The 20583-nt window shown below is 46.3% G+C and overlaps 1 protein-coding gene and 1 long non-coding RNA gene across 2 annotated transcripts in view; one reads left to right on the top strand and one right to left on the bottom strand.

The window, feature by feature from the left end:
• Positions 1–20583, bottom strand: part of MMP24 (matrix metallopeptidase 24) — a 43040-nt gene that overhangs the window by 6489 nt on the left and 15968 nt on the right. The window contains exons 2-6 of the mRNA XM_072736036.1: positions 18118–18266; positions 14040–14156; positions 11616–11920; positions 3971–4132; positions 2030–2244 (exon numbers count right to left, since the gene is read on the bottom strand). Of these exons, the coding sequence (XP_072592137.1) occupies positions 2030–2244; positions 3971–4132; positions 11616–11920; positions 14040–14156; positions 18118–18266 (948 nt within the window). The remainder of the gene's footprint in view (positions 1–2029; positions 2245–3970; positions 4133–11615; positions 11921–14039; positions 14157–18117; positions 18267–20583) is intronic.
• LOC140595369 (uncharacterized) lies at positions 7602–10340 on the top strand. Its single transcript, XR_011996937.1, has 2 exons — positions 7602–7713; positions 9085–10340. It is a non-coding gene; the product is annotated as an uncharacterized lncRNA (long non-coding RNA).

Raw genomic sequence — 20583 nt, forward strand, 5'->3', positions numbered from 1 at the left:
AGCAGGCCCTGCCTCAACCTAGTGATCTCTGCCCTGGGGCTCAGGCCCCAATAACCCCAAAGCTTCTCGTGGGCCCAGCCTTGGAACCCTCTGTGATGTCTGTCCATCTACTACTAGCTTCCAGTCCCCTGAGGAAGACAGGATGCCCATTAACTCTTTTCATATAAGCCTCCTGATGGCTCTGATGCCTGAGGGGCCATGAGACAGACGGCAGGCCTGGTACAGGGATGAGGTGTGGAGGAGCTGGAAGGGATGATGCCCAGGCCTGGAGTGGCCACATGAGGGCAGCAGAGAGTCACTGACATCAGCCAGCCCCTCCCCAGGCTGGCCACTCCTCACCAGCGGGCTCCACCCAGCAGTGCGGGGACCCTGGGAAGCAAGCTGTGGGAATCCCTCAAGACCTGGGTGTGAATTTGGATTCCTCCACTCAGAGCCACATGACCGTGAGCACAGGACTTCAAGCGCCTCACCTTCAAATGGGGGTAATGATGGGGATCAGATGAGAGATTATGGATCAAGTGCCTAGAACAGCACAGGGTACATAGCTGATGTTGAATAAATGGCAGCTCAGTAGGCCGAGAGTCTCATAAAGCCCTCTTCTTGCAACTAGTGTCTTGTGTGTGTGCAGCACAGTAGGCAGTCTGGGAAAGGCCTTTTATCACCTACCAGGACCTCAGTTTTCACGTTTGTAAATAGGGATGATAAAACCCAGACTTGCCTAGGAACAGTTCAGTGCAGGGGATCAGAATGCAGAATAATGAATGTGATTCGTAAAAGCTGGCATAAAACCTAGGAAAGTTTATTTTTTAAGGTGTTTTACAGAGCGTTCACACTGAGTTTTTTAAATCTTAGTTTGACTTTCACAAATCTGCTAGTAGATCTGAAATATACAGCATATTAAGGAAAGCCAAATGACTTTCCTAGAGCTATGCTGTGAAAGGCAGGATTGACGTTGGCCCAGGTTGCTTGATTCTTGCTCATCACTCAAAGCTTGCTTGGAAAACTTGAGAGGAGTGGGGCAGCCCCCCACAGCCACGCAGTGTGATGGAGACACACTGGCCAGAGCCTCTTCAGTGGAGGGTTCATTGTCCTTGTGGCCAGCGTGTGGTCACCAGGCTGTTTTCAATTGCCAGCCTCTCTGGGGATGGCCTCGACCTCACAGAGCTCTCCCAAGGTCATACCCTTTCTCATCCAATGACTGAATGAAACAGGGGGTACCAAGCCTCAGCTATTTGGGGCTGGATGTGGGAAGACTCTGATGGGCCATTCCAGCTCCAGAACTCTCTGTGGGAGCAGCCAACTCTGCAGTGAACCTAGTTGCTGCTTATTTTCTCCTTCTGCCCAATTTGCTTTCTTCCCTCCTTCCCACAAATGTTGATCCCAAAGGTACTTCCTTCTTTTTTTTTTTTTTTCCAAAGGTACTTCCTAATCAAAATCCTGCATTCCAAATACGGTCTCAGAATCTGCAACACACCAACCAAACAGGCTGCCACCTGGTCTGTCCATGACTGAAGTGACAGGAATAGGACAAGTGACAAGACATAGCCTGGTCAGCTTTCTATCAGGTATCCCTCAGTACTGGCCTCTCAGCCCTGCCAGGATCCAGAGACAGACTCAGTCACCCCGTGCCAGCCCCTACACCAAGCTGCTATCTTCACCGTCATGTGCTCCTTCGATCTTCATACATCCTTCATTACAGAAATGACTCCCAGCTTTCAGATGGAGAAACTGAAGTCCCTAAAGGAGGTGACTTGCTGAAAGTCACAAACCAAAAGCAGGTCTCTAGCACTTACTTTCCCCCAGCATTACCCCTGGGAAGGTGTAGGATTATCAGTTGACCTGCCTCCCTCTTAGAAACAAGTCAATTCACCTGGCAGCACCAGAAAGGGACCCCATGTCCTGGCCACTGGGCCAGCTGCCATCCAGGCCCCAAATGGGCCTAATCCCAGAGCGTCCACCTTCTCCTGCTCTGCAAAAGGGGAAGGAGTGGGAGGGGACCATCCAGGTGTTGCCAGTCAACTGGCCTTACCTTAAACACAAACATCTCACCACGGAAGAGTGCCACCGTGTTGAAGTTGCCATCACAGATGTTGGGTTTGGCACCCGGTGTGGATGGCCGGTCCCCCAGGGGCGGCCGAGGGGGCCTGGGCTGGCGCTCATGCTTCCTCTCACTCGGTGAGTGGATCCTGCGGACGGGGAGTGTGGGGAGTGGTCTTGTGGGCTCCAAGGGCTCGGCTGGAGGTCCTGGAGAGAGGGGCTGCATTTTAGACAGAGCTGGCCATTCCCTGCCTCCCCTGTCAGGGCCTTGTCACCACCCAGGCAGCTTTGGGATCTGTCACCCTCCAGCCCCCTGTTCCTTCTCCCATTTTTTTTTACTCTCCCCCAATCTTTGAGAAAATAGATGAAAATCACCATTAAATGGAACTCTCATCTTTCCACCTCTAAATCTCGTGTCTTCTATTATATGAGAGAGCATGTCCTTTCTTAGGTTCTGTGTCCCATACCATCTTCCTCTGCCCTCTTCACACATGCCAGCCTCACTCTCTCTCCCCTTCTTCCTTATGCTGCTCCAAGACACCTTCTGCCCTGTCAAGATCTCCAGTGACCTCCATGTTGCCAGATCCAAGGGTTACTGACTCAAACTCTGATATGCATCTGAATTATTCAGGGATCTTGATAAAATTCAGATTATGACTCAGAGGGTCTGGGGGTGGCTTGCAATTCTGCATTTCTTCAGGCTCTCAGGTGATGCCAGTGTTCCTGGTCTGAGGCCCACACTTGGAGTAGCAAGATCATAGAAGCACTTTTCCAGGAGCCTGTACTGACTTGGGTTTCTTTCTACTTCATGGGCTGTTCCTTCTCTACCTCCTTTGCTGGTAGCCTTTCCTCACCCACCCTACTCTAAAGGTGAGAGTGCTTCTGGGTCCTCTTCTCTCTGTATTTGTCCTAGGTCAATGTTCTCACTTGGGCGGCAAAATAAGATCACCAGGAGAGCTTTTAAAACCCTTGATGCTTAGGAGGCACTCCAGACCAATTAGAACCTGGTCTCTGAGAATGTGGGCACTTTTTACTGAAATTCCAAGGTAATTCCAACAAGTCCCCTAGTTAAGAATCACCACCCTGAGTGATGTCACCTAGGTTCATGGCTCCTCTATGTTGGAGCTGTCCAATGGGACATTCAATGATGGTAGAAATATTCTATATCTGTACAGCCCAATACAGTACCCTCCAGCCATACATGGCTGTTGAGCACTTGCAATGACTAGTTGTTAGTGTGACAGAGGAACTGAATTGTTATTTAATTCTAACTAATATAAATTTAGTTAATATAAGTTTAAACTTCAGTAGTCACATGTGGCTAGTGGTTAAAAATTGGACACCAAAGATTCCAAATCAATATCCCAGCCCAGATCTCTGAGCAACAGACTAGTAAATCCTTTCACCCTCACAATTAGAAAAGCCAGAAATCTTGGTGTTGTCCTTGACCCTTACCCCCATGTTTGATCTATCAGCAAATCCTGTCCAGTCTACTTTCAAAATCCCTCCAGTCCCTACCTCCCCTGTTTGGTCCTCCACTGCTTCACTTAGAAGGTGAAGTGAACCACGGTTCTGTTTGGGGCCATCTGTTCTGTGAGGTTCTCAGGGCCTCCAGAGGGAGCCTGGGGGCTGAGGCGGCTGTGCTAGGCTGCAGTGCATTTGCTCAAGTAAACTGGTCTTCCCATTCAACTGACTTGATAAGAACAAGACCTTCATATACCAGTGTGAACAAAGAGCTAGGAGGGAGGCATAATAGCAGGACTTTCATATCTTATCAAGATACCAGTCTATCTTCTAGTTCTGTCTTGTTTATGACAAAAACTCTTGTGGTGTGCTGATGGATGTCTGTGCCCCCCACACCCCACCCCTCAGGCAGGTCATCACAGTCCATCCCCAAAGAAGGAGCCATGGCCCCCTCTCCCCTGCCACGCACCATAGATCTTCTGGATGCCCTGGAGATCATCCTGAGGCAGTTTGAAGTTGTGTGTCTCCATGTACTGGTAGAAGGGCGCCATGATGGCGCTGGGGTCATTGGAGTGCTCCAGTCCCAGCGCGTGGCCCAGCTCATGCACAGCTACCAGGAAGAGGTCATTCCCTGTGGAGAGGGGGGTGGAGAGGTGCCCAGAGCACCCACTCGTATCAGTCAATCCATTGCTTCAGCAAACACTAAGCAAAAAGGCTTTGTGCCAGGTCTGTGCCAGACACTGGGATCTAACAGAAATCATACACAGTCCTGCCTTTTGGAACTCTCCATATAGGGGGTGGATTTGGAGAGAGAAACAAAATAAGTGCGATTCGTGTTCCAGGTACTTTAATAGTAAGGGTCAAGAGAGGATTCTGAAAAGGGAGGAGTGACTTAAAGATATTCAGGGAAAGCTTCAAAAGGGTGAAGTTTAAGTCGAGTCTTAGAAGGTAAAAAGTTAGTCAGGAGAATGCATTCAGAGTAGGAGAGGGAGGGGTGGGGGTGGCATTCCTGGCAGAGGGAACGCTATAAACAAGATCCAGGGACAAGGAGGCTCATTCCACTTGGCTCTGGAACAAAGCACAAGGGGAGGGCAGAGAGAGATGAGGTCAGCCAGGCTGGCAAGTGAGGCTCTGTGATGCCACGCAAAGGAATTTGGACTGGCTTCTTAGCCAGTGGGGGGTTTAAGCAAGAGTGGGGGTGGCAACATGATGAGTCATTCTGGCTGCTCTGTGGCTGGAGGAGGAATGAGAGGAGAGGGAGACCAGAGGTAGGGCGTCGGTGGGGCTGGTTTGGAAGCTGGTGAAAAGGTCTGGGTGAGAGATGAAGAGAGCCAAGCCAGGGGAGGGAGTAGGACAAGCAGAGGGGAGGTCTGGGGGTGGCAGGCTGACAGTCTGCATCAGGAGGTCCAGGGGCAGGAAGGCCTGAGCGCGGGGCCCTTGGCCCAGTCCAGCAAGACCTCAGTCCTGAAAGAACTGAACCATGGCCAAGATCAAGGCAGGGACTCAAATGTGAGTGAAAACAACAAGATCCAGGTGCTGAAAGTGGGACACGGGATCCTGAGCACAAAGCTGAAGTGGCAACATGGCACAGTGGTAGTGAGCGTGGGCCCCTGAGCCAGATGGACTCCTTCATTCCCAACTCTATCTACCCCCACTAGCTCTGTGAGCTTGGCCAGAAGGTCTACCCTCTGAGCCTCAATGTCTTCATTTGTAAAACGAAGAGATTATACCTACTTCATAGGGTTTTTTGAGGATTGGATAAGATAATATGTATAAAGGGCATGGTGCTGCATAGTAGCTGTTGTTAGCATACATAAGATGGAAGCTTGGTGCCTGGAATAAGCCCATTGACCAGAAAGGAAGCACAAGGCCAGTGGGGTTCCAGCTACCAGATATTTATTCTTAGGCCAACTCCTCGGAGCCTCTGGATCGGGCTTGGGACAGAACAAGTCCTGATATTGGGGAAGGAGATTAAGTAACTCCAACTTTGGGGAAGGAACAAGGAACAGGAAGTTGGGTGGGCTGTTATACCAATAGTCCTGATCCATGTCTGTCTAGTTACAAACTCTTGCTTGCCTTGACCTCTGGTATTTGAGCTCTGACTCTCATTGCCCAGCCCTAAAGCAGGTTGCAGCTCATTCCTGCCACCTTAAAGTCCAGGGGAGGTTGCCAAGAGCCCAGGAGGTGGTCAGGAGTTCTGGTGCCTACTTTGGCTCCAGTGTCACTGGCAAAGTTGCCCAGTCCAGCCCAGTTGAGGGCCCTGTAAGGGTCAGATGGGGCTGGGAATTGTCTCTGGCCTTTCTGGTTAAGGTCTTGGGAAGAGAGAAGGGTTTTATGGGGCAGAACCAGACGTGTGCATGCCTGCCTCTCTGCTGACACCACTAGTGTCTTCAGTGAAGTTGGGATGGGCAAGATCAGTGCAAGGTTGGCCAAGAGCCTGGGGCTGGCCTTCTGCTGGGGAAGGGCAAGCTGGCAGGAGGAGACCAGGCCGCCCCCAGTTCCTTCCTCAGGTCCTGATTCCTCTGGCAGCGGGGAAGGGTGAGCTCATCTCTCAGCTCCATCCCAAACAAAGGCAGCTACTAGAGCCAGCGGAAGGCAGCTCTGCTTCCTGGGGGCTGGTCCTGCCTGGCTCAGCTCCTGGCCTGTTCTTTGACCTGGGACAAGCTGTTCGGGCCTCTTGTCTCCTGACCAGTCTCTTTCTCAGGGGGCATCCACAGGGATCTCCGCTGGGAACCAGGGAGCAGGGCTCTGAGAAATTGGCAAGACTCTAAACCTTTGTCCTCAGCCTGTGTCTATTACTCTGGTAGCCTCTGTGCCTGGGTCTCTGCAGAGAACAGGTGGAAGCCCTTGAAGGGAAGAGGATTGTCGGTTTATTCCAGGGACCAAAAGGCAGAGAGGAGCTGGGGAACTGGCATCCCAGTGTACCTGTTCTGTGGGGGCTACTCTGGGGAGATGGAAAGAAAGGAGAGAGAGGCAGGGAAAAAAAAAACCAAAAAACCCTGGAGCTTGTGAGGGGAAGAGCATAGGGATGGAGAAGATCCCAGTACTTAGTGGGCAGGAGACTGTTAGGGTCTTCGCCCTCCAAGAGGGTGAGAAGCAAAGAAGCAGAGTCATCAGAAGTGCAGTCTGAGGGAGCCAGACTGACGTGAATCCTAGCACCATCGTGTCGCGGCAGTGGGACATTTTAAATCTCTTCCTCTGTGAAATGCAGGGAATATCTGTAGCTTCATCCTAAGAATGGGGGTAAAGTCAGTGAGGCAAGGTGTGTAAAACACTCAGAACTACAGGTCACTATTAACTAGCAGGGTCACATTGAACTGTGTGTAAGGATCACCATCCCCAATAGGGAGTGCTTCTATGGGTTGGAAGCTCAAGTCCTAGGGCCTCCTAGCAAGTACCCAAAACTCCTACTCAGCTACTCAAGCATACCTTGTCTTTGCTTCACTTCCTTTGCTTGGATCTCCATATTTGGTAAGCCCTATCTCATTGACCCCTCCAATGCTGAGGGGCCTCTATTTCCCTTGGCCTCTATTCTTTTGCCAATGCTGTCCCCTCCACCCAGAATAACCTTACTTTTCCTTCAAAGTTCAGCTTATTGCCACATCTTCCGGGAAGACTTCCTTGATCTCCCCCACTGGCAGTGCGTGCATCCTCCTCTACTCTCTCAGTAGTTTATCTGAACCACCTTTATGGCACTGACCCTTTTCCACTGTACGTTACAGCCACTAGCACACACTCTCTTCTGCCCCAGGACTGTGAGCTCCTTGAGGGCAAGTTTTGTGCTTGACAGGGCTAGGTGACAGCAGCCAGATGGAACAGTGCCAAATGGTCAGTAATTTTCCACATGTGGTCCTTGGACCACCTGCAGCAGAATCACATGGGGCAATTATTAAAAATTCAGACTCCTGGGTTCATACCTGGCTCTGCCACTTACTGTGTGAATTTTTATGACCACTTTGAACTTTACTTTCCTCATCTGTTAAAGGGAGATTATGGTCCCTCCCTGGTCTAATTCCGGGTGGGAAGAGTCATAGAGGTCACTGCAGACGGACTCTACTCTGTGAAGGGCTGGTTTCAATGACTCTTCCTATCTTCCTCAGGGCTGGGCTCCCTTTTCACCAGAGCTTAGTGAACTCAGATATCAGTGCTTGACTCAATGAAGCAGATGAGGACTGAAGGTGCCTGGAAGCAGCCCCTGAGATCAGCTAGAAGGTACAGTAGGCCAGACTTTGCCAGACATTGCCCTTCACACAGACTCCAATGACATGGAAAATTAGAATCACCCTTCTACCCTTACAATCCAGTGGTTCTCCAGGAGAGCCTTTTAAACATAGATGGAGGAGCTTCTGATTCAGAAGTTTGGGGTCAGGACTTAGGCAACATTTTTTTTTTTTTTAATAAAGTACCGCAGAGGATCCCTGGGTGGCTCAGCGGTTTAGCTCCTGCCTTTGGCCCAGGGCGCGATCCTGGAGTCCCGGGATCGAGTCCCACGTTGGGCTCCTGGCGTGGAGTCTGCTTCTCCCTCTGCCTGTGTCTCTGCCTCTCTCTCTCTCTCATAAATAAACAAATAAATACATCTTAAAAAAAAAAAAAAGTCCCGCAGGTGAATATTATAGTGATTGGATCAGGCTGACCCATCTGGAGCAGCTGCTCAACCTTAGAGCCTCTAACAGTGGGACAGCCTGCATCATCTGTACCTCCTGATGGCAGTGCAAGAGGGAGGACACGGACCTCTTAGGAAGCTCTTGCCAAAAAGTGAGTCTAGTCAGGCCTGTAGGTCTATTGGCCAATATTCAGGATATAGGAGGAAGGGAGATGTGTTAAAAGTGAATCCGAATCTCATCGAGCCAAATGACTACTCAGGACAAGTGACCTGGTTTCTTCAGCAAATATTGGCAGAGTCGGGGGTGGGGAAGCAAGCTGACTGCTGTAAATGAAAATGGCTTAAGAGACATGTCAACCATGTGTGACATGTGGATATTGTCTGGATCTGCATGCAAGCAATCAGCTTAAGGACATTTTTGAGGTAATTTTTGGAAATAGACCCAAACTGGGAATTGGATTTTAAGAAATTATTGATAATTTTGTTGGGTTTGATAATAGTTTTGTGGTTGTGTTAAAAATAACCCATTAGATGTATATCCTAGAGTATTTACAGGTGAAATGATATTGTGCCACAGATTTTCTTTAAAATATATCAGCCAGGAAATAACAGTGGCCGGGGGAGGGTAAGGTGAGATGGTAGTGACATCATATGGGTAATTGCCAAAGCAAGGCAATCGGTGCCTGGGGGTTCATATTATCATTCTCCCTTCTTTTGTGAGTTTGAAGTTTTCCATATGGAAATTTAGAAGAGAGAAGCAAACCAATAAACACAAAGTTCCCAGGAGGCTCCACTTACTCCCTGGCTGAATTTATGTGGAAATTAAATGAGATAATATTCAGGTGCTCCATAAATCTTGATTCCTTTCATCTCCTTCCAGAAACTGTCCTAGGGCAACCCTCTGCATTCCATTTTACCTGTCAGGGGCCCAATCCTGTGGTCAGGAGCTGCATCTGAACAGTTCATGTTTGGCTTTCCAGGGCATGGAAAAGTCCTGACCCTTGTCCAAAGAAGACATGGGCCATCTTGGATGATCTATCGGAATTGGCAGCTGTCCATCAGGATGTGGTGGGACAGACAAGAGGATGCTGGGATAGCGTCCATCTACAGGTCCCAGCTCCTTTCCACATAGACCACCAGAAGTTCTTAGGATTTTGAGACTGGGCCCAAGGTCTTCAACAGCAAGGAAGCCTTGCAGGCTGTACAAACCTCAGAGCTGGGAAGGGGACAGGGTTGTTAGGAGTGTCTTTCCAGTGCCTTCTCCGGCCAATATCCCTTCAAGAAAGAAGTCATTTGCCTCTATAAGGGATATAACTAAAGTCCTGTCAGCTGATGGTGCCTGGCACATAACAGGACTCAAAAAGGTTAGTTTCTTCTCCTTGCACTTTATCAGCACAGACAGCCATTCATTGACACTGATTCAAGAATCAAAAAGGGGAGAAAGAATAGCTGTTCAGAAAGCCAAGAAGCACACAAGGAAAGAGATAACCAGACCGAGGAAATGGTCCTGGATAGGAAAGAGGACCAGCATTTGAAGAGGACAAGGGACAAAGAGAAATTTAGCAGTTTCATATCTTTGCTGAGGCTGAGCCTTGGTCAAACCACAGATAAGCCAAGAGCTGCCGATCCCTGATCTACACAATGGTCTAAAATGTTCTCAAGGAGGCTGTCCCCATCCACAGACACCAGACTCAGCCTCTGAAGAAATGCGCCTGTAAGTGTCTGCTCTCACCCCGAAGCACAGCCAAGGAAAAAGAACTCCTTGTATTTCCCAAACGTGCCTAAGTTTAAAAATCAGAACGCTCAGGGGAAGGGCCTAGGAATCTGTTTATAACAAGAACCCCAGATGATTCTTATGATCAGGCAAGTTAGAGAGATTCTGGGAACCAAGACAGTGTTGCTCAAGGTGATGGGACACTTATATCAGAAGTCCCTGGGGAATTTATTACACCAAGTGCAAATTCTCCAGCCTGACCCCAGAATCATAGAATCTGAATAGCAAGAGGTTAGGGGCCTGGAACCTGGAATGTGCATTCTTTAAAGTTCTGGGTGATTCTGGTGTGCCCTGCAGTTTGAGAACCATGGAAACTTAGCTTGGTAGCTAAGAGTGTGCTCCAGAGGCGCCTGGCTGGCTTAGTCAGTAGAACATGCAATTCTTGATCTTAGGATCATGAGTTTGAGCCCCACGTTGGGTGTAGAGGTTACTTTTAAAAATAAAATAAATAAAAATTAAGAAGTGCTCTGGAGTCATAATGCCTGGGTTCAAAGCCTTATTTCACCATTCACAGACTATGGGACTATAGGAAGACTATTTAATGTTTCTACATACCTTGGTTTACCTATATGTAAAATGCGGTTGATAATAATAATATATACATATTACATAGTATGTGGAAAGCACTTGACATGGGCCTTAGAATATAACTTGCTAATCGTTATCTCTTTCATCTAAAAGCCAGAATCCTCTATCCCTTTCTCCTCCAGCCTCCCTCTGCATTTTCTTATTTTCTTGTTATCTCTGCCACATCCTTCAGTAGTCCGCTTTGTGACAAAGTTACTTATGTACACATTGTTTCCCCCACTCAACTGTGGACTATCAGAGGGTAGAGATTATGTCTTTTTTATTTAAATGTTTGGATACCCACCTCCACCCGAGCCCCAGGCTGTGTATCATGTTACACTAGTGTTGGAGGGGGTCTTAGAGATCACCTAATCCAATCCCTCACTTTATATACAAGGAGACTGAGAGTGAATCATTTGCCCCTTAGTCACACAGCCAAGTAGTTGAGCTGTGGTATGAGACCTAGTGCTGTCTGCTACCAGCTATGCCATTTCAGTCCCAAGCCCTTTATCTTAAAAATGGGCGTAATCATGTACACTTGCCTCCTTACTGATGTACTAATGATGTACACTTGCCTCCAAGTGCCTTAGGAGGAAATACTGATGAGGAACTCTTTTGCAAGCTGAAGAGTATTATTACTAGTACTGTACAATAGGACTCTGGCTCCATATAACATTCATTGAGTTACAGTGGTGAATAGCAAGTTATTCAAGAATACTAGAGTGATTATGGGGCCCGTTATTCAACCAAGAAGTTGACATAAAGGAGAGAGAGTCATGTCATCTTGTAAGATGGTCTTTGAAGCTGTTACCAGTCAGGCCAGAGCCTACCACTTTGAGACCCTCACTTTCAGCTTTAATGATATTTTTACCTTTTTTCTCCAGCTTCTGATCCATTACTTCTTCTTATTCATGGCCTAACCCCTCCCTCTTAACTCACCCCCCCCCCCCTTTAGATCATTTACTAAGTGATCTGACCCATCTCCATGGATGGATCAGTGTTGAATATTATCAGAGAGTTTAGTTCCCACCCTCTTAGGTTCTTAGTTCTTGAACATGAATCTCCAGAGCAGGAAACTCATCTATGGCATCCCCAGCTCTTCCTCAGGGCTTCCTTCCCTGGCAACTGAATAATCCAGGACTGACCCCCTGTCCCCAGTCATGGCCTTACCATCATGGTTGGCATTTCCTAGTGTCCACGGCTCATCTGAGTCAAAGTGAGTGTCTCCTCCAATCCCTGGGCCAGGAAAGTAAGCATGGGCTAGGAATCCCCCTTCTCCATCAAACGGGGAGCTGTCACCATGGAAACCAGAAGCAAAGAAGATCATGATGTCTGCCTCCTTCCGGTCACTTTTGATCTCATGGTACGGCACTTCTTCAAAGGTCAGCGGGGTCACCTTCTGCCACACATCGAAAGCCTGGCGAATCGCTTTCCGTGTGTCTAGCTCACCCACTTTTGGAGTGTAGTTGTGAATGCTGGTGAGAGAGGGGAGGGTCATTAGGGAGGAACAGTCAGAATCAGAGGCTTGTAGAGTTAAAAGGGACACCAGGGACCATATGGCCTACTCATCTATAAATTTTGAACCCTAGGATTCTGCTGAAGTACCCCTGGGGTTGAAGAAGACGCTGGGTGGGCAAGGCTCTGGGTCTCTACTCCTGCCTCAGTCAGAGCAGCTTCGCTCTAATTGATGTTTTATATGTGATCTCTCACAAAATTTGTGTTAAACACAGAATTCCTTTCCAATGTGCAGAAAAAAGTTAAGTTGGTGGGTAGCGTTTTCTGAATTTTAAGTTTTTCTCCAAATACATAAAATATATTTATAAAACACTTATAAAAGTTATAGAAATATTTAAACCTAGTCCCAGTCTAAAAGTTCTAGAGTTTGAGTGAAACATCCCTTTAAAAAATATTTGGTACCAATTACTTTGCTTGTCTACTGCTTGTATAAGCTACTGTTTGTCTATCTGGGAAGTTGGTATAGGTGGTATCTGATTTAGTTAGTTATAGACTTAGTGATTTAAGTTTACAATAAGTGTATTGAATGGTTCTCCATAACAGAGCATCACTACTGGATGCTCTGCCCCATGAGCACCTGGGTAGGGATTATTCACCCATTCTATAGGTAAGGAAACTGAGGCTCAGAGAGGTCAAGTGATAGAAGCTAAGGTTTGAAGCCAGTTTCTCTCTTAATTCATTCTGTGTCTTCAGGAGAACTTAAGAGTCTATCCAGTTTCATATATATATATATATATATATATATATATATATATATATATATATTTTTTTTTTTTTTTAAATTGGAGTTCGATTTGCCAACATATAGTATAACACCCACTGCTCATCCTGTCAAGTGCCCCGCCTTGGTGCCTGTCACCCAGTCTCCGCAACCCCCCCGCCCACCTCCCCTTTCACTATCCCTTGTTCATTTCCCAGAGTTAGGAGTCTCTCATGGTCTGTCACCCTGTCTGATATTTCCCACTCGTTTTCTCTCCTTTCCCCTTTATTCCCTTTCACTATTTTTTATATTCCCTGAATGAATGAAACCATATAATGTTTGTCCTTCTCCAATTGACTTATGTCACTCAGTATAATACCCTCCAGTTCTATCCACGTTGAGGAAAATGGTGGGTATTTGTGGTTTCTAATGGCTGAGTAATATTCCATTGTATATAAGTCTATCCAGTTTCTAATTCAGATTTTTCTTATGTTTCTTTCTCTTGTCAGATTTCTGAAAAAAACTCCAGTTCTGGTCTCTATAGCTCATCAGCAGAAGAGCCTTTCATCTTCAGCTTTCAGAATTTCTGTCTTAGATCCTACCCCTGAGTCAAGGGCATCTACCTGAGATGGAATCAGAGCCTTAAGATGTGTCAAGAAGAGCCCACCTGAGCCTGCTCTATGCCTGGCCTTTGCCAGGCACACACACATACTGTGGTCACTGAACACTCTAGGAAGGCATTGCAGAGTTCCCAGTCCCAGCCCCACTCTGAATCCTGATGTCTGAATCTGCTGTGTGGGACTCTATCATCCCTGTCCTTGGTCGCTGGTCTGACTTGGAGACTAATCCTCCTCCACCCTTGGTTTCCCCAGATAGTTCAGGAGTTACACTGTTATAATTCAGTTCCCAGTTCTTTATATTCCTTAGGAAACAATGGGAACTCAGCTGGGAAGTTCAGGTGAAGTCCATCAGGCTAAGTGGAGAAGGGATCCAGGTCAAAGGAAGTGAGGTTTGGGAAGCAGTCATCGGGAGAGTAAGTTCAGTCCCGTTTTTTTTTTTTTTTTTTTTTTTTTTTCTTTTTAAATCACAGCTGAAAGTTGCTGAACAATCCCTACCCCACTTTCTAAAAACTGTAGGAAACAAGACACAACTAATAAGCCACCAAAGGACCAAATAAACCTAAGTTGGAGACACAGCATCCTCTGGAAACCACAAGGGTACAAAGTCCTGGGCTCTCAGCCCCTGGTCCTGATGCCCACATACCTGGCTCTCACCCTGATCTCAGACCCACTGACAGTGTGAGCCTCTGAAACTCAGGCGGGACAAAACTGAGTGTGGGTGGGGCCAAAGCCAGAGAGGAGGAGAGGGAGTCTAAGCACCTGTAGGTGATGTGTTTTTGCCTCCACTTCTGTCCAGTCAGGGCATAGCGCTTGTTCCTCCGCCTACGGCTTAAGTGGGGGTGATCAGGGACACCACATCGGGGCTTCTTCATCCACCTGGGCAGAGAGAGGACACACACACACACATACTGTGGTCACTGAACACTCTAGGAAGGCATTGCAGAGTTCCCAGTCCCAGGCTAAATGGTAGTGTGCAGCTGCATCCTGGATTCTGGGGCCCTGGCTCCAATGGGTTCCCCCATGGGAGCACAATCAGCTGATTACTTAATTCATTCACTTACAACTGACTATGAAAGCACAGGGCTGCATTCAAGCCTGGGGTTTGGAGACTTACACTTGATAGTTACAGTCCCACCATTCATCATAGGAACCCAGGCAAAGGAATCCTTGTGAACCTCAGTTTCCCCATCTACAACATGAGAATTCTAGCTCTCACGATTAGGTTGTAGTGAGCCTTAAGGGAGGGAGTATATGTGCAAATACCCTGTAAATGGGATTAGATCACCTGAGTCCCTGGTTTAAAAGTTTCCAATGATTTCCCCGAAACCCTAGAATATTTTATTGCAAGCTCCTCACATTGGCCCCCAGCAATCCACATGATCAAGCTCCTGTCTCTGGGTGGACATCTATATTCCCCCTCCCCCCATACAGTCAGCCCCAGCATTCCTGCTGTGCCTTGCACACGCTAAGATTATTCCCACTTCAGGATCTTTGTTCTCTTTGCTTGCAGTGCTCTTCTTCACATGGTCTGTTCCCTTACTTCTTTAAAGTCTCGCTCTGATGTTACCCCTTCAGAGAGGACTTCCCACCCTACCTGAAATAGCTTCTCCCTCCCATCCTATCACTATCTGTTTATCCTGCTTAATGTTTCCTCATAGCATTGATCATTGCCTGAAATAGTATCACATATTAGCTTTTTTGCTTATTCTTTGTCTCTTTTAAGAGATTCTAAGTTCCATGAAGCTAGGAACCTTGCCTGTACAAGTGCCTCATGCAGATGTTCAATAATGATTTGCTGAATGAATGAGTGAATGAATCAGAACTGCTCAACAGTAGAATGGCATAGCTCATAAGACAGCAAATTCCCTTTCACTAGAGTTGTTCAGAAAGTGACTAAACAACTGTAGGACTTGGAATGGAATTCTCTGTAGCGCTCAGTACTCTGTGTTGTGATTTTAAATCTATTTCGTCTATTGCCTCTAACAAATGGCAAATTCTTTGAGGACTCGGATGGCATCCTATTCATCTTTGCGTCCCCAGAAGCTAGCCCAATGCCTGGAACTAAGTAAATCCTGATAACTGTTTGTTGTCAGGTTAAGTTCACATGAGGGAACGGTAAGCCTGAGACATTACTGGGGATATATAAAAGGGGCAGGGTAGGAGATTTTAAAAGATCATGGCTGATGGGGTCCAGGCCATCCTTGCATTTTATGTTGGGCTGGCCTAATGACCAACTCACTAAACTACCGCTGGAGATTACTGCAAGGGGAAACAGTCTGTCTCTATGCAATTGTTGAAAGCAGTGGCCATTGGCAACATAGACAAAAGGAGACAAACTATTTTAACCAAATATTAAAAGCCCCTTGAGGGACTTAACCAGGTCTTACTCATCTTTGCAGGTTTCATATTGCCTCAAGTGCCTCTACTCAGAAATCAATACTAAAAAACATAATAATAACAATATCATGTATGGTATAAACATTTCTAATTTTTAGTGTTTGGGGTTCTTTTAAAGAAATTTTTTGATCCTCAAAGCAACTCTGTGAGGTGACCAGAAATGATTTATCCTAGTTTTTGCAGGTGAGGGCAAAGATATACAGATAAATGGAGTAACTTGAGGAATATAGCAATGAGGCAGGACTGGGACTTAGTTGAATGAATAAAATAGTAATTAATGCAACTTAAACAAAACAAGCAAACAGAAGCTGGGGCTTTTCTTTTCTCATGCTTAGTCCAAGTTTGGGCTCAAGGATTTGTTGAATGAAGGAATGTGTGGCATTTCCCAAGGTAGGCACTCAAAATGTAGTACTTTAAATAGTTGCTCTGGCTTTCTTTCCTTGGCAGTCCTTGGGAAGAACTAGGAGCCACCCCTGCTACAGCAGCTAGGCCTGGAAGGGCCCCCAGAGAGGAAACAGGCCCAGAGCAAGACAGTGGCTGCCGAAGGTCACAGAGCTGGAACAGAAACGAGTCTCTAAATTCTACCCCCAAACAGCCTCTCCACTCAGGTCTGGGTTTAAGTGTGAGTGACTTCTCCCTTCTCGTGCCTCTGAGACAGCATTCCCTGCCTTCCTACAAAAAAGTGGGAGCAGAACTGCAAGTGGGAAATGCCATCCTCCTCCCTCAGATCATTCCCTCTGCCTCCTCCTCTCTCCGTCCACCTGCTACTCTCTGAACCCTGTCCAACAGGCCTGGGGCTTTCTGGAACAGAGTAAAACCCAAGGCCAGGTGGTGCCTCAGCAGAGACACCAGTGCTCCTGCCCCAGGATGCACTGCCATGAGGCCTGCACAAAGCCCTCAAAATAACCTCTGTTTTGAATATGGCTGGGATCTTTGCAACCAGCTCACTCCTGAGACCACAGAGCCATGGCATCCACTGTCCTCATGCCATCAGAGCAGCAGTCGAACATACTGTCTCAGAAGTTCACAATCTTGCAATCAGAGAATCCAAGGAATAGAAAATGTTCATATACAATTATAAGATCCTAAAACCTCAGACTCAAGTCAATTTTAACAGCTTAGAATAATGGGATCTAGAATTTGAGAGTTGTAATCCAGCACTCCCCTTCATAACTGAACAAGTTAAGGCCCAGAGGGATAATTCTCTCAAGGAGTGACTCACCCACAGGGTGGATCTGTCCTGAATCCACAATCCCCTACTACCTCCCAGCACCCCACCTTGGGGCCCTGCTCCCTGCTTTCACCTGGGCTCAGGACCCCAGCCCTCACTGCCTCCTTGAGACCCTTCCCCAGCTTACTGCCATGCCTTCTGGGCAATGGCAATGGCTTTCCTTGTGTAGCTTTAATGACTTTTATGGCTACTTCACAAACAAAAGTAAAGATGCTTAATTCTCTCCCATCTTCAAACAAGTAAAAATCTATCCACTTCTAGCTACCCTCTATTCCTCCTTCACTGTTAAGCTTCTAGAAAGTGTTGCCTCCACTTGCCATCTCTACTCTTCATCTCCCCTCCTCCCCACTGCAGTCTGACATTGTCTCCACTGTTTCAGAGAGCCTGCAATGGTCCCCTCGCTGCCAAACTTGGCCGACACTTTTCGGTCTCCTAACTGATCACTCTGCAGCAGCTGGCCCATTGGCCATCCCCAACTTCTGTACCATGACACAGAACCCCTGGTTTCCTCCACCACTCTGGCTGCTCCTTTTCAGCCTGCATCCTGGGTTCCATTCCCAGAGCTCATCTCTTCCTCCTCTTTGTACTCTCCCCAAGGAAACCTGACAGCCTCATGGCCTGGCTTCTTTGTTCACCTCCTGAGCATCTCCCTGAAAATTAGTGTTTCCTTCTGAGTTCTAGACTTCTGCAACCAGATGGTTGTATCTTTCACAACATGGTGAGCCTCTGGAGAGCAGAAATCATAGGATCAAGTCCAATGCCCGGCACAAGTAGATATTTGGCAATATTTGATAAATGGAAAAAGTAGAATGAGTTGCCAACTCATTATCATTCAGGAGCTCTTTGTATCAAGTGAGATGTGTACATCTCAGAGAAAGCCAGAGGGGTGACTTGAAGAGCCAAACGCTATTAGAGTCAGAGGAGATTTAAGACCATCTCTAACTAAACCCTCTCATTGTGCTGACAAGGAAACTGAGGTCCAGAAGGATTAAGAGACTTGTTCAAGGTCACACAGCAAATTTAGGGCCGAGTAACCTCTGCAGCTCACCCAGGAAAAGGAGCTTTGGGGTATTCCCTCCCAGGATGATACTGCTGGAGTGAAAGATAGGAGGGCAGGATGGCCATGGTATATCCACGGGGCCGTGACAAATATAAACCCAAATGTAAGTCTGGAAAATTCAAAGGCACAATGCCCTATGCAGTTCTTACTCGATTGTTGTCTGATCCAATACACCGGTGACTGGGATCCCGTAAAACTGCTGCATAGTGGAGACTGCTGACTGTAAGGCCTTCCCTGAGTGCAGCGCGGATGCCCGTGAGTCATAGGGAAGCAGATAGCCATATGACTTTAACCAGTTCTGAAAGACACATGAAAGAGAAGGACGCATTATACTGGGGAAGGCTCTGTTCTACCTGGGCAGAGATTTGCCCTTGAAACTAGGGATCATTTTACTGAGGGGACCTATGGACTCATGCTCTGATTGCTTCCTCCTGCATTCCCTCCTGCACACACTGATAAATTAATCTCCAGAAAACCCAGCTCTTGTTGGCTTTCTCCCTCGCTGTAAAGCTTTCATCGGATCTCTACTGGCTACAGAATAGAGATTAAATTTGCATTCAAGGCTTTCCAGTACCCTGCCTCTTTATTCATTCATTTATTTATTTATTTATTTTTTTCTCTTTACTCATTTATGTAGTAGTTTCCACTGATATGGGACTAGACATGTAAGAAGACAAGAATGCTTCCTTCTCTGAAGCAGAGTGGCCTGTTAAAAATATGTCATCCAAAAAAAAAAAAAAAATGTCATCCAGAAACCATTGTGTCTAAAGTCAGAGTCTGTTGAAGAATCATATTGTAGAATACTTACTGGCATGAGATTATATACAGTCTTTATTGTTAACCCCTCCAAAAGAGCAAAGCATCATAAGTATAAACAAAACAATGCATTATTTAATTTAAATGTAAATACATAAATGTATACATAGAAAAAAGCAGAGAAGGGCATACATAAAAAATAAAAAATAATAATAGCATGGTTATGTAAGAGAATTTCTTGTTTTTAGGAAATATCCACTGAAGTTTTTTGGCTTATAAAATGGTGCACGTCTGCCACTTTTTCTTAAACAGATTCAGAAAAGAGAGGAGGGAGGGAGAGAGAGAGGAAACAAATGTAGTAAAATGTTAAGAATTGGGGAATCCAGGTGAAGGGTGTTCAGGAATTCTTTGTCCTATCCTGGAAACTTTTATGAAAGTCTGAAATGATGTCCAAAAAAAATTTTTTTAATAAAAAAAGAATTCACTATGAACATCCTCTGTTACAGTATCATGGGAGAGCATTTTTGTTTTCTAAGTTTTATGCATGGAGTCATTTCAAAAGGGGAGGAACACTTTAAAAATGCAAGAGCATCTGAAAGTAGCTTGAATGAAGAAGCTCAAACAGACAATGACTCTAAAAGATAGCAGAGTAGAGATAATTATTCCCACTGACATGTGGGGGATGGAAGAAACCAGAGCACCGGGAAATATCTGTGACATCAGTTGGAAAATGAGGCAAGCATCCATGGATCTCCTGAACCCATAAGCACTTACAGGAGTACCCCTCTATGCTGGTCTTGGAGCCAGATAGAAGCTACAGTCCATCCTCAGAGGATTATCCTAAACACCAAGTGATTTAATGAGGGAGAAAGAACTTAGGAAACAGTATTATTCCCTTTGTAATTTTTGCTTCTGGTTCTATATGAAGTCTTCTTGTGGATGTGCCTGTTATTACAAGTCAAAGCAAACCGTTTGGGGGAGGAAGCAGACCAGAAACTATAAATAAGTTATTATTTATTTCATCTAAGGTGACTATAACATCTTTACTGCCTTGTGATAAAATGCACCTGACCAATTAAAAACAAAACAGAATAAAGTCTTAACAACAACAGCAGCACGACAACCTTACCTCTTTCATGCTGATACCTAGAATGGGTTTTTCACTACAAATTATGGGACAGGATATCAATACTTCTTGTACTTTTCCAAACATTGAATCTCTTTGATGCTTTTGTATGTTTTTCTCTGGCCCTGGCATACTGCTTAGTTAGGCAAAAATCTTTCATCATTTTAAGGTTCAGCTCATAAATTACTATCTCCGGAAGACTTCCCTCACTCCCCAAACTAAGTTATTTTCTTCCTCTTTTGTGCTTCTCAAATTCTCTATTATAGATAGTACAGATCTTACAATATTGGGCTCTAATCATTACCTGATGTGTCAGACTCTGAGTGCCTTGAGGGAAGGGTCTGTGTTCTACTCATTTCTTTATATCCAGTGCCCAGAAGTGCCTGACACACAGTGCCGCTCATCATGTCTGCTCAACAAACATTATTGTGCACTTACTACATGCCAGGCACCGTGCAAGGCTCTGGGGATGCAAAGATGCATAGGGAACTCACAGACCAAGAAGTAAACCCACCATGAAAACACAGCCCTCAGAGTCGGTGTGTACAGGGTTCTATGGGAGAACAAAAGAGAGATATCTTCTCCCCATGGGGGTGGGGATGAGGAGAGAAGGGAACTCAGGGGAGACTTCCAGGTGGAGAGCGATGGGGGCAGTATTGAGGGACACTGCATGTGCAGTTGTGGGAGGGGAGTACAGCACATTCTGAGAAGTGTTTCAAATGACAATTGGGAG

Source organism: Vulpes vulpes, chromosome 14, assembly GCF_048418805.1.
Source record: "Vulpes vulpes isolate BD-2025 chromosome 14, VulVul3, whole genome shotgun sequence".
NCBI lineage: Eukaryota > Metazoa > Chordata > Mammalia > Carnivora > Canidae > Vulpes > Vulpes vulpes.